The sequence below is a fragment of the Exophiala oligosperma genome (assembly GCF_000835515.1).
Source record: "Exophiala oligosperma strain CBS 72588 unplaced genomic scaffold supercont1.35, whole genome shotgun sequence".
NCBI lineage: Eukaryota > Fungi > Ascomycota > Eurotiomycetes > Chaetothyriales > Herpotrichiellaceae > Exophiala > Exophiala oligosperma.
This window is the reverse complement of record NW_015622852.1, coordinates 3957-17261: the sequence shown is the minus strand read 5'-3', so window position 1 is coordinate 17261 and position 13305 is coordinate 3957. Positions and strand designations below refer to the sequence as shown.

The 13305-nt window shown below is 48.9% G+C and overlaps 5 protein-coding genes across 5 annotated transcripts; 4 read left to right on the top strand and 1 right to left on the bottom strand.

The window, feature by feature from the left end:
• Window positions 1-3795, top strand: PV06_11482 (uncharacterized protein). The gene is made up of 2 exons (XM_016413167.1): window positions 1-3175; window positions 3258-3795. Exons 1-2 carry the CDS (start codon window positions 2010-2012, stop codon window positions 3559-3561), a joined length of 1470 nt encoding a protein of 489 aa, XP_016256450.1. The 5' UTR covers window positions 1-2009; the 3' UTR covers window positions 3562-3795.
• PV06_11481 (uncharacterized protein) lies at window positions 3790-4599 on the bottom strand (the record flags this gene model as incomplete). Its single annotated transcript, XM_016413166.1, has 2 exons — window positions 3790-4159; window positions 4214-4599. 2 exons carry the CDS (start codon window positions 4597-4599, stop codon window positions 3790-3792), a joined length of 756 nt encoding a protein of 251 aa, XP_016256449.1.
• Window positions 4600-7644: 3045 nt separating this feature from the next.
• PV06_11480 (uncharacterized protein) lies at window positions 7645-8268 on the top strand (the record flags this gene model as incomplete). The annotated part of the gene is made up of 1 exon (XM_016413165.1): window positions 7645-8268. The coding sequence occupies one exon, from the start codon at window positions 7645-7647 to the stop codon at window positions 8266-8268; it is 624 nt and encodes a 207-aa protein (XP_016256448.1).
• Window positions 8269-9890: 1622 nt separating this feature from the next.
• PV06_11479 (uncharacterized protein) lies at window positions 9891-10913 on the top strand (the record flags this gene model as incomplete). Its single annotated transcript, XM_016413164.1, has 4 exons — window positions 9891-10358; window positions 10410-10509; window positions 10557-10765; window positions 10815-10913. The coding sequence occupies 4 exons, from the start codon at window positions 9891-9893 to the stop codon at window positions 10911-10913; spliced, it is 876 nt and encodes a 291-aa protein (XP_016256447.1).
• A 438-nt stretch (window positions 10914-11351) lies between these two features.
• Window positions 11352-13054, top strand: PV06_11478 (uncharacterized protein; the record flags this gene model as incomplete). Its single annotated transcript, XM_016413163.1, has 4 exons — window positions 11352-11837; window positions 11885-12584; window positions 12629-12696; window positions 12746-13054. 4 exons carry the CDS (start codon window positions 11352-11354, stop codon window positions 13052-13054), a joined length of 1563 nt encoding a protein of 520 aa, XP_016256446.1.
• Between the last annotated feature and the right edge of the window lie 251 nt (window positions 13055-13305).

The following is a 13305-nucleotide window of genomic DNA, read 5'->3' as shown; positions in this document are numbered from 1 at the left end:
CTTCCCTTTCTCTTCCCAACTTCTCCCCTTCGTTTTTCTCCTTCCTGCGTGAACCCTTCCTTCAACGTCTCAACATCTTCTCTTCACAATGACTGAACATCATCGCTCCCTTGTTCGTCTACTCGAGACATGAAATCACATGAGCAAGAGAATGAGCTATATTGCCGTCTCTGAGTCTCCAAGCCCAAGCTGGACGAGATGAATGACGAATGTGTCAATGCTGTCTTGCTCAGTATGACGAGCAGAAACCCGTTTCAGTTCCTGATGCCTTTTTGGACAAGGAATGGCCTCTCGGAGACTTGACCTCTGCAAGTCGACATTGTGCTCTCATGTCGAGCTGACTTGCAAATGGACTGAGTTGAAAAGAAAGGCCCACCTCCCACAGGACTAGTCAACACGCCTTTATTTCAGCAACGAAAAGAAGGCTTCCGAGGCTCAGCACCGTAACTGCCCAATACTCCTATCCTGTGCACTATCCTCATGGGTGCTACTCATAGAGCGACAGAGGACGAACTCCTTAGGATGCGAAGGCACTGAGATGGTCCTCCAAATCCCACAGCGATGGAAAAATGGAAGAAAAATCTTCTGGAGTCAATAGGTGGAGCACAAAAATGTCGATTTTTCTTCCATTTTTCATCGCTGCCTGCCTCTCTCAAACCCCCTCTTACTCACACCCTCACCCTCACCCTCTTCCTCAATCTCTCTCTCTCTCTCTCCCCCTCACACACCCTCACCTTCTCTCACACACACCCTCTTCTTCTCCCTCACCCTCTCTCTCACCCTTTTGTTCACACTTCCTTCTCACCCCTCTTTTCTGTGACCGTACCTGATGGCAAGTACCCATATGTCAGGACAGGTTGTAGCGTGATCCGATATTTAAACCGTAAACTTTCAGCTCTCTCTTCCTGATAGGATATAAACTTGAAATCAATCCCCTGGTTCATGCAATTCTTACTGTACTGCACCAAGCTTAACTTTTCATGATGCAAACTAGGGAGAAGGGAAAGCAACGCGACGTAGAAGGCATTTCTAGTGGCTTCTGATTTGGTCAATTACTATGGACAACTTGCGCGAAGACGGAAATCTCTCGCTCTCATCGGTATTACTCATCCATATTCGAAGTGGCTGACGACGTCAAACGGTTGGACCCAATGTTAGTTGTTTTCGAAAGCTAATGTCACTCGCACATTCGATCTACAAAAGTGGAATACGGTGCGACACGAGCAGGATGAGTAGAGTATTGACTGAGACCTCGCCTTAGTCTGCCTAATTAGCGTTGGCACAGCCATAGTTACAGTACACAATGAAAGGACTCAAAAAATCTACTACTCAATGCAGCATCCAATGATGCCGTACAGTCGAAATGACAAGACAACATCGCAGCATTTTTTAACCAAGCGATTACGCCCCGCTTCAGGAGCTGGGTCACATTTGACGTAGAGACCGTGGTGTTTTCTGGACTTCAACAACCACTCAGCCCACATAGAGAAGTACCTCACTCTCGCCGTGCCTCTATCTTTTAAAAGCCGCTTCCCGAACTCCTGGTCTCATGGAAGTCAGTCATTGTCCCCCCATCGTTGGAACTCATACACCAAATCGAAAACGTCTTGACTGCGGTTCCTTTACAGGAGCAGATATGGAATCTTCCGTCCATCCCGGTGCAACCCCTGATAGCTTGAAAGAGCTTTGGAATTCATTCGAGAGAGCATGCATGGAGTCTGTCACCGAACCGCCGACGGATATCGTCGACAGAGTGGCTGCTACACTAGAAGACGCCATATCCTGGTTATGTTCCCATAGTCCCCAAGTTTTCCTGCCGCGACACAGAGGCGACAGCAACTGTCAAGGTCCAAAGTTGAGCTCGTCGCAGCTACCGCCGAGATTGTTATGCAAAGTATCACCTGAAAACATTTTCACTGAAGAAGCTACAGAAGCAGGTCGTCTCGACTTCACCAGGATTGCATCCTTTGCCTGCCGGATCTCCTTTGACCCAGCCGTTCACAGGCTCCATGGACGAGATTGATCCTCCATTGCCGGAAGACCCCATATGGTCGACGTTGTACCAATCAGAACAAGTTCCGCTGAAGCGAGAAAATAACCAAGATCCCTTCGAAACAGGCGGAGGCCCAGCGCCACGAGAAAATGTTCATATGGAACGAGTTTTCCGGAAAAGCACGCCAGTGTTGAGGCACTCGATCACGCACAATTCGACCACGCACAATTCAGGTTCACCTAATGCTGGACCTGTTGCCGTTTCTCGCTCGACTGCAACCTGTTATGCGGCTGGCGAATCACGTGAAGCTCGCGATTCTGGTGGCAGTCCCGTTTTGGCAGGACCGAATGCCGGTCAAGTGTGCTCGACGGGGGTAGAACACCCTGGTTGGTCACCGCAAAATGCCGCTTGTATCGTGCCGCAGTCAGGATGTCAGGAGAGCGGACAACGAGCAGGAAGACTGTCTCGGAGGGAAGGGGTTGATGATTATGACAACGACATGGTCAATGAAGAGGACGTGCGCGGCACACGTTCCGCGAATGGAAGGAAAAGAACATGTGCAAATCGAACTGTTCAATTCCCACGAAAGAAGGCGAAAGTGGAGCACACTCCAGAAGGATTGGCCCAGCGTTTCGGGACGAACAATCGGGGTGCGCTCATCTCTACCTTAAAAGAAGAGTGGCAAGATATTACTTCGCAACTTTTACCGGATATGGACACGACCGCGTCGATTGGCATGTCTCAACGCCACGACGTACCAAGCTTCGTCAACTTTGTCCTACAACAGGGTCGTTTACTGGAAAGGAACTCGCTGAGAGCCGAAGTCCAAAGCTTGAAGAATCGAATAGACCTTGCACATTACTATCAGCTTTATGTGGCCGCCTCCAACGATACCCGGAAAAGCGCCGACTCTCCCTTCTTGGCCTGGATGCGGGAGTGGTATCGACGACATGGCAGTTCACCGTCCCTAGCGATGGGCCAAGGCAAGGGCGCGTCCACAGTGGTCAAGGATTGTCTTGTCGACCTCCATCTCTCCGATTCAAGATTTAAGGGTGTGCCCCCACGAAGCATGAGGCGCAGAGTCGAAAAATGGCGTGCCATTGGGGGATTTTGGTCCAAGCTGATCGAAGGCTTTGGACCTGGCATGTTACTTCTGGCCCCTTCCTGCGAGCCAGACTCCCGGTAAGGCCGTTGCCCTTTTGACGTACTGTACAGGGTTTTACGAGATCCCAGTAAGACCGCTGAGCTGATCGCTACGTAACAGATATGATTTCGGTGAACCTGGACGAAGAGCCTTCCTGACAGCTCTCACCCAGCGGAGGAGTGCCTTCGACGCAATTTTACCTGAAGCTAACCAATTCATGAACCAAAAGTTTCGCCACCAATTTGTGCCTGTGTCTATAGACACATCATTCCCAAGTTTTTCACACTGGCAGACGATGGACAAGGACATCAGCAGGATGATTAGAAGAAACTTTGAGCCCTGCTCAGAGGTCGGCTCTGAAATCGCCGATATGATTTTAGGGTCTCGTCAAGGTGGACATCGCACCATGACCACGGCACGATAGATCTAGTTTTACAGTAACTTCTGCGTATTCAAGGCGGATCAAAGGCTTCTGTAGATGAAGAATGAAGGTTAAGCACAAGGCGAACAAGACAAAGTATTCAATTCTAGAGTACGTTTTGTACCTGCTGCCAAGTTACTTCCATTTACCTAGAGCCAGACAGGAATTCGCAGTCAGCAGCCGAAAAATTCACTCTTTAGGCCTGTACATTATTCTATCCACATTGAGACATTAAAAATTCCCATTCGTCTCGTAAAATCTCAACATTTTCAGCGGACAGTGAAGCGCCAGCCATTCGGTGGTCAAGGTATGTCTTTGCCCGTCGCTGGTCATCGCGACAGCTGCCGGCTCCCCAGAGCTTGAGATGTGTAGATCTTCCACTTCCACCACCTCTTGCTCCCAATCCGTTTGAAGAACCTGGCTTATGCAATCGACGTGGAGGGAGAAGTTGTCATGATTGATAATTCTCTCCGCCGAGCCGCTGGACTTGTTGACCGACTTTGACAAAGCCGGTCGACTTGTGTATCGATTAGGCTTGTGGATTGAAAGCGGCGTCGATCCGATGAGATAATGATGAACAAGCATGTTAGCCAAGCAGTCACTGCAGTCTGTCAACCTAAGTGTTCTTTTTGTTTGGTTTTTCAAAGTTCCTTACGGGAGTAGGTTTTCTCTGGGTTCCCAGGTGTTTTCGGCATCTCGGTAACCCAGCCATTTGATTTCATAGAGCACTTCCTGGCGATCCAGGTCGTATTTGGAACGCTTGATGTATTCGACGTGAAAGCTTTCCAACTGAACATTCGGTTGTGATTTCTCTGTCGGTGACCGTTGGCGCTCTCGTCGATCCATGTCAATTCCAATGACGGGCAGTCGACCAACGAGACTGGCGTGTGTCTCGTGTTTGGACCGCTGAAGTAGAACCTCTACAAGTCGGCTGCGTAGATTCGGTCGTGTGGACAACGTAAGTGTACTCCCATCGTCGTAGCTGCAGTCTTTGCCTTTCTGGGCCGTCTGTAATGTTCTGTAATCTGTGACCTTTGCCATGTTCAAGGCTGCGGAGTTGTTTATCGATTTGTAAGCCAGTGATATACACAACAGTAATGCTACCCATAAGAGCCAAACAGCTGGGAAGAAGAGTGTTTGGAAGATTATGCTACCCTCCATGTATCTTGTAACAGCAAAACCAGGCCAAGATATTTTGAAGGCGTTGCTTATATAGAAGAAGGCCAACATATGTACTGTACCACACTATCGACATATACGTAGAAGCTTCGAACGGAGAGGCTTCGAACTCAGGACGGGATGTTCATTCCACCCAAAAATAAGCACTAGCAGCCACGGGTACTCTCGAACGTCCAAAGCCGTGAATACTATATGCAGTATTGCTGGCAAATTGTCTCTGTACCACAAGGTGCTGCAGTACAGCAGAGCCAGGGAGGGGTGCGTAACAAGGTAAAGATAAGATGGAAATATATTTTCTGTCAAGCTTGTCTCAACCATCGTGCTTTTCTTGAAGTCTGACACTCCTCCTGAATCTCTGAGATATGCATGCAATTCGGTGCTCCAGTCACCAGACAGTCTCCTTTGATTAAATTGGTCGTTCTTGTCTTCATCCTCATCATTGCAGCATGTTTCTTTTCTTGGGTTAAGGTTACTGGATCTTCGCACAGGATGGTCCACCTAAGAATGATTGGTGGTTTAGCACTGAATTGCAGTTCTTTTCCCGCAATGTTATCCCAGAGCATTGAGCAAGGCTTCTTCACAGATCGTGTGAAGGAAGAAACGTAAACCAAGGAAGCTAAATCGAGATACTGTAATACCTTAACAAAACTCCCGCATGAAGATGCACCATATAAAGTCCCGCTGGGTTCCATCGATTCGTGTCTTGACCAGCAGGTGCAGTTATAAGCAGGATGAAAGGGTGTTCCTGGCAACAATCATCAAATTATATCACTTGACGCCCTAGGATGATTCAGCAGCTACGCGATCGTCGCCTATTCCTCATTTAACAAGTTCTGGGGCTGATTTTGATACAGTAGTCAACGGACTCGATGGCACATTTATTTGACCTCCCACATGAACTTCTCTTTCTGGTTGTCCAACACCTGTCGATCAAGCCTTACGGCACCAGTAACACCTGTGGCAACTTGTTCGCAATCTCACTGACTTCGAAACGCTTTCACGCTGTCGCACGAAAATTGATTTATAAAGCCGTATTTTTGCCTTCTCCAAGAGCCGCAGTTCATTTCGCTCGGACCCTCACAGAACATCCTGATCTAGGATTGCTGGTTCAATACTTCGAAGCAGGAGCTCTCGAGAAGACTGATCTCCAGGCCATTTCCCATCGCGACCAGAGATCGAGTGTGCAGGACACAACAACTGCTCAAGAAGAAGCGCAAAGATATTTCCTGCTACCTCTGAAGAGGTGGCATTCGACCATTCCACAGGTGGCCGAGGATCTTCATTACAACAACGGCGCAATCTGGATCTCATCCATACTTTCTCAGCTGCATCGTCTCGTGGAGGTCGAGCTGCAGCTCGGAAGATCAGCGCAGTACCTGAACAGATTGGTACAATGGTCCAGCGTCGATGCCAAAGGAGGGCTCCCATTCAAGAGTATGGCCAGTCTCAGCCTTTTCGCCAACGAAGATGCTGGCGTGGACGTGAAGTCTATTCTGCGGCTGCCCTCCTTGGAAATATTCAGATCTTGGAGTCTGCGCGGGTACTCTCTTCCGAACACGGTCGGGGATATAACCTCGCCTCTCCGTTACCTTAGTCTCTTTCATCCTCACATGGATGAAGCTGAGGTCGCGTCGTTGCTTCGCTGCTGCCAAGATTTACGCCAGTTCGAATTGCAACCTATTTTGGGTATGACTCCGGGAGTGCCATGGTATCATGCCAAAGCAGTGGCACAGGGGATCAGCGCAGGGCTCTATCAATGTCAACAGAACCTAGAGGTATTGGCCATTGATACCTGGACCACCTCCACACCGGCTCAGCCCCTTGATCTCACCGGATATCGACATCTTACCAAGCTCACATTACCAGCAACAGAAGCCGTGAAGTTGGAAGATGGTTGTGAGCCTCTTGCACGAATGGTCTCATTTCCAACGTCGTTAAAATTCTTGATCTTGGTCATGGCCCAGCGTGGAAGAAGTGACACTCTTTGCTCGGCACTATATCAATACGTTGAAAACGAACAACTCTCGCCCGCTCTCAGGACGTTGGATGTCATCTGGGAGCGCAGTCATACCTACAAGGCCCCTGAAATGAGGAAAGTTGAAAATTCTTGTGCATTTCGTGGAATTGTCTTCAGTTCAAGGCTCTCTCATCGATAGACTGTTGGCAAAAAATGACAAAAAAAAGATATTCTCACTGCCCTGCGCAGGGCTCAAAGGGTATTATGATCAATGAGCGAATGCGAAGGAATAACTGGCCCATTGTTTTCAGAAGAGGGCGTCCGCTTCCATCGACCCTCCTGTTAATTCTCCTCGATTTCCAGCCCGAAAATTGTCCATCCTTCGAGTTCTTGACAAATACTGTACTGTCTCTTGGCATGAATAAAACCTATCATGTACGTACATACAGTACAGGAATATACAATACAACAGAACTGTCGAAGGACCAAAAGTTATCATTCATCATTCGAGAATACCCACAGTAAGGGTAGGATAAAAATAGAAAGACAATCCAAGGGGGCTCCTTTTTTGGAATTACCACGAACCTATCCTGGGAATGGCCCACCAATGGACAGTCATCTTTGCTCTCCCCCGAGAACAAGCAAGAAAGATGATCTGGTCCCCTGCTGAAGTTGTCTTCGAAGAGCTCTCACACCCTCTCAATCCCTTTGTCAAGGCTCAGATCGCATTACTTCTTAAAACGTACTCATACTTTTATTGTATTACTACGAGTCTACTATAACTATCGATGGACCCGTGAAGCGGTAATCTAGAATGATTCAACCTTGCCTGACTTCTCGTACCGTATCTACGTTCTCACCTGCATTATCAGGGTGTCGAGCCTGCCAGGAGCCTGATTGACGGGGAATGCTCTTTCCCACCGGACGATTCGTGACTAGACCGTCATTCGATGGACGACTTATCGCTGACTCTTCTCACCGGGGGGAGGATCTCCTCCCTTCTACGCTCGTCCCGCTTTGACCGAGAAGTTCTCGAAGATGTTCAAGCCACCCTTCTTCGGGTTGAAAGCTTGCTGCACCAATGTTCAGGAACACACTCTCCTGGCCGCGGCTCGGCTGCGGGTGAATTGGTTGGCCCTGACGCGTCGATTACGAGTGACAAAACCATCACGGACGAGTCTCACCTTTCCGCTGATTTACACACCGCAGTGTCAAGCCAAGATGACCTACCTATCCTTCCTTCTAACAGAAATTTCGATACACCGGCAGTTGAATCAACCCCTTCATCTACGAATACCGTCACCACAATAGGCCAATTCTTCAAGTACGATCTCTACGCCGCGGATCAAACAGCACTGGTAGATGTGCCCCTACGGCAAGAAGACACACAAAGGAAATGCGATCAGGGGTATGGCTGGGTCAACTTTGTCTATGAGGACACGGATGAGAAGGACTTCCCTCAGGAAGAGGAAACCACGACACAGGGAACCCAAGCTTTTGTAACCCAGGAGGCGAGTCATGTTAATAATGCAAGCGCTGACGAGTGCACCCAAGCGTCACTAAAGGAAGCATGATCTTGCTGCAATAAAGAGAAGAGCTGATATTCTCAGTGATTGATTGGCATATGGTTGAGAGTGAAAAACAACGGAAGTGTTAGGTGCGCCATAGTTCTGAGATGGGTGCGAGGCTGTAGCCCCTGACGCTAAAAGCTTGGCTTGGCGATCAACCACAATCTACAGATCATCTATAAAAATTTCCATTGACGCGCACAGGCCCTGATGTATTGTTACTGTATAGGTGGGTGAGGCAACTGGGTGTGAGTGAAAGGGATTGAAGGCCAAATTGTGAAATAAAATCTAATACCTTAAATATGCTGTGTCCGGACGTGTTTCCTCCATCGAGCAGGCTGAGAGAATGATACAAGACTTATAACTACCCCACGAGAAACCAATTTAAGTTCAGAATCGCACGTCAGCACTACTACCGTAAACTTTACTGCGCCGAGTGCCTCTCTACATACTCATACCGGATTCTTCCCCATTGCCGATTTTGATCTCAAATTTAGGTCAATCTTCAAGTATTGTGTTTCTAATATTAGAACTCAGAGCATCGAGTGTTCAGAAAGTGGTCACATCTAGACCTTGGAGCCCTGAGGATCGACACTCTGTGTCTACGAAGGACTTCACATATAATTACCGCCAAATTTCTCTTGAAGTCGCCCTGGTTACCGTTTCCACAGGACTGTATCACCACATATCCAAGAACTATCGTTGTACTGAGAAAGTCTGTAACATGCACGAATTCAAACGACTCTTAGTGTTTCTTACAGCCTCTGTGCAGCTGGTCATGTCTACGCCTTTCGACACGCCAAATCTTTTTCGCCGTCAATGTCCTGGCGATGCCCTTACCGTCCTTGAAGGCTCCACTTGCGAAATGAGCCAGGCAGACACCCTAGCCTGCTCAGACAATTGTTTTGACATAGTGAGTCATAGGCGTTCAAGGGGAGCCATCTACTAAATGTTTCCAGCTTCAATGTACTCAACAATCTTCCGATCCAAATACGTGGCTGACTTCGACCATCACTCCGAATACCCCGTTCACCTGGACTTCTATTGCGCATTGTGGATTTCCATTCTGTCAGGTAGCGAATGACCAATATGTATGTATGGGTCCGCTTGAGGAAAACTAGTCATTTTCGTCGATTTTGCGGGAAAGGATATCAGTGTCGGTTATCACTAGGATGTAAGCTTGAATACGGTTCTGTAATAATGGGGATAGGTCAGTGAGATGATCTTAGCGAAACGGCATGGAAGTGGCCGCAATATGATGTTTTTGGTCTTGAAACTCGAGGCATATAACTTCAGAACCTTGGAAATTTGCAAGACCAACACGACTTAATGTAGGTAAACAATTCTGCCAGGAGTCAGAGGTTAAAGCATTTCCACCACTGTGACTATTTAAATATCCAACCTACCCCGAACAATTTCTTACCAGGACTAAGTCTGACTTACACCTCCCTCATAACCATGCCCATACCCATGCAGCCTGGATCCCATCGGCACCTCGCTCGTTCAACCCAGAATAGAGAATCACGTATCGATTTTGGAGCTATCGGGAATGAACCCGGCTCCAAGTCATCGACCGCTCCAAACCACCTCGAGCAGATCGCCAGGACAGCGGAAAGGATCAGCACATCATGGAAAAATTGTCCCCTGCCACTGACACGGGAAGAGATATCAAAAAGGGAATTGGAAAACAAATTGAAAAGGCCACCGAGCCAGGAATGCTGAAACCTAGCGCATCTGCTCACCGCCAGACTCCTCCCGGCGCGAGAACGATTCTGCTGACGGTCCGGCACGAATCACCGTGGAAGATGTACAAGCAGGGATATGAGCTCAAATTCGAGGACTTTGTCACCGTCGCCGTCGGTTTATCTCCGAATTCAGGCAAGTTTGCCATCAAAAATTACAAAAGACGTGAAGGGGAAGGAATCCTCGACATGTTGGACACAGTTCGCCACGAGAAATTTATCAGGGTGATGGAGGTTTTCGAGTGGGAACAGACGTACTTTGCCGTCTTCGAACACGTTTTCGTCTCGCTGGAGCAAGTGGTGGCTTGCCCGGCTTATCCAACTGAGCGACAGCTGGTCGCCATTCTGGCACAGGTTTGTTGACGTCCTAGGTGCTGATGGAGACCTGTTTTCTGACTAGATTAGATTCTGGAAGGTCTGTGTTATTTGAGCTCAATCGGGCTCCAGCACGGCACGTTGGCATGCTCAAACGTACTACTGAAGCCGAGCGGAGACATCGTCCCGGGTGAGCCTCCAACAATGGCCGTATAGGGAAGGACTGATTGATTGCAGCCAACCAAGAGTACTGTTGCGCCGCTGAGGAACCAAACACGGCCGATGTGAGGGCGGTCGGCTTTATCGCAATGGAGCTTATGCAGAAATATGTAAAAGACGATGGAGCTATCGGGATCGAGAATCCCAATCGCTGGCCCGGGAACTCTCCATCCGTGGGATTTTTGTCGATGACTACTTCTGCAGAGTCCGTGACGGAACTACAACAGGTGAGGACTTCTGAACAAGAATATTTCTGACAGCTGCTAATCCTCCAAGCACAATTTGTTGCAGCGTTCATGGCGCAAGGAGGACTTGGTGTTGTTGGAAGAGCTGGCTTCGTTCTCCGTTCGGAGAGCCTACAGATACTTCGATTGAGGTCCGGTAGCATTAAATCTAAGTATTCTTTGCTATGCATGATGCGAAGCTTTCAAATCGGTTGGCGATATGACGCTGCCTCAATCTCGGGGAAACCATCCCAGGCAAGCCTCACATGTAATTCCATTCTATGTGAATTCCCGACCTGCGTTTGGGTTCACGGAGATTCTGGCTGTCAGAGCCTATCACAGACCACAGTTCCGGACATACGTTAAACGAGATAGAATAGTGAAACTTTGTTGCTCCTAAGGCGCATTCCATTTCAACGGCTGAATTCGGCTGTTTGCACTACCTGCTAAGATCTAAACATAGCACAGTGCTGGGTAATCATCTTCTCCTGAGCTATTTAATCTTCAATCTTTGTCCTTCCCAACCATGGCCTGTTAAGCCTCTTTCCCAGGGCAATATTCCCTTCCGACGATTCATCCCTTGCTCACCATGGAGATTACCCAGATTTATGCGGTTGTCATTGCGGGCATTGCTTTAATATTTCTACTGCAAACGGGGGTTTCCTCGTTTGCTCCCAGGCTCATTGCTACCGCTTCCCGGACACACCAATACTTGAGTTATACCTATGTTCTCAACCGTCACGCCTTTATGGGTCCCTGGACTGTGACCGCAGTCTTGCTGCGCGTAATATATCTGGCAGTCAACGTGGTGTGTTTGGGTGTTGGTGTCGCCGATCTGTCGCATACCGGACGCCGCGCAGGGACGTTGTCGGTCATCAATTTAGGCCCGTTGTTGAGTGGTCTCCACCTCAACTTTCTGGCCGACTTGTTGGGTCTCTCTGTGGGCGCCATTCGAGCTGCCCATCGTACGGTCAGCTTCGTGGCTTTTGGGCTGGCCGCTTTTCACGTCATCGTGGCCGCCGTGACCGAGCGGGCCTTATTTCGGAGAGAACTTGAGAAACCGTTCGTGGTCATTGTGAGATTCTCCTTCCCTGCCGCTTTTCTCGCTGCTAATCTACCTAGGCGGCTTTGGCATTCTGTATACTCATCATCACTCCACGACGCTTGGTCCAGAAAGCGTCTTATGAGATCTTTATTCGACTTCACCAGATTTTGTCACTTCTTTGTGCTGCTTCAATCTGGCAACATTTGTCGTCAGTACGGTGTCCGGATCGATTGTATCTTCTCATCTTTCTTGCATTAATGGCAGTGGCATTCGCTTGTGAAGCCGTGTTGGTTCTTGTCCGCAATGGATGGTCGTTCCTTAAACGCTCACGGGTCACCGTCACGAACTCGTGTGGGATGCTGAAAGTGAAGGTGCATCTCTGCAAACCTTTGAAAATCGAGCCTGGCCAGTACATCAATCTATGGATGCCCTCCGTAGGCCTCGGAGCCTTTTGGCAGAGCCATCCGTTTATGGTCGCCTCTTGGTCCACCGAGGCGCAAGAATATCTGGAGATTTTTATCCAGCCACGACGAGGCCTGACGAGAGACCTTCATCACATTGCTCGCCCAGATGGGCCTTTCGTGTGCAAATGGGCCATGTTTAGCGGACCACATGGGAACACTGTCGCGGTTGGTGAGTACGAGACGGTTGTGTTGATCGCTGATGGAGTCGGAATCGCCTCTCAAGTGCCATACCTGAAGAAACTGATTCATGGCTACCACAATCGTCGTGTGATCACTCGTAGAATCCATTTGATATGGCAGATCAGTGACATTGGTGGGTATTCCGACTTCAGACCCGACTCCTGCTGACCATCTCAGATGTCGGCATTGCCGCGCAGCCTTTTGTGAACGATGTGCTGGATGAAGACAAGCTGGAGAGCGGTGGTGTACGTGATTCGTCAATTCCTTCTTCGACCATCACTGATCAAATGATAGATCCTCCAGGTATCTATCTACGTCAACCTCGACGATATTTCGAAGATCTCGTTTGGGAGACGAAGCACCGTCTATCCCGGAAAGGCCAACTTTGACGAACTGGTGGAGAAGGAGTTAGCTTTCAATGCTGAATCCCGAGAGACGGCCAAATGGAAGGCTTTCCTGGTAGTCTTCCCTCAACCCCGATCCCCCCCGAGTATAGAACGCAATGTAAGCGGTCCTCATCCCTCTTCTAGATTCAAGTTGACCGAATTCAGACGTACCAAATCTGGCGCGACGAAGTGTCCTGTCCGAGTACTCGACAGATGAGTTCATGCAGCCATGGACAAACGTGCCACTCCAGAGTGAGCGCAGTGGACTTAATCCGCTCACACAGGACAAGCGGCAAGTGTCCGAATTGCGGCAGACGTCGCAGGGCTCGACCCTCATTCTCAGTGAGTCTCATAGTTCCCTGAAAAGAACACAGACTGATCCAATTCAGTGTCGGCATTTGCGGAAACCCGTGACGTTTTGCGGAGATTGGCACGACGGCATCTGCAAGACAAGGTGACCTTGGTCGA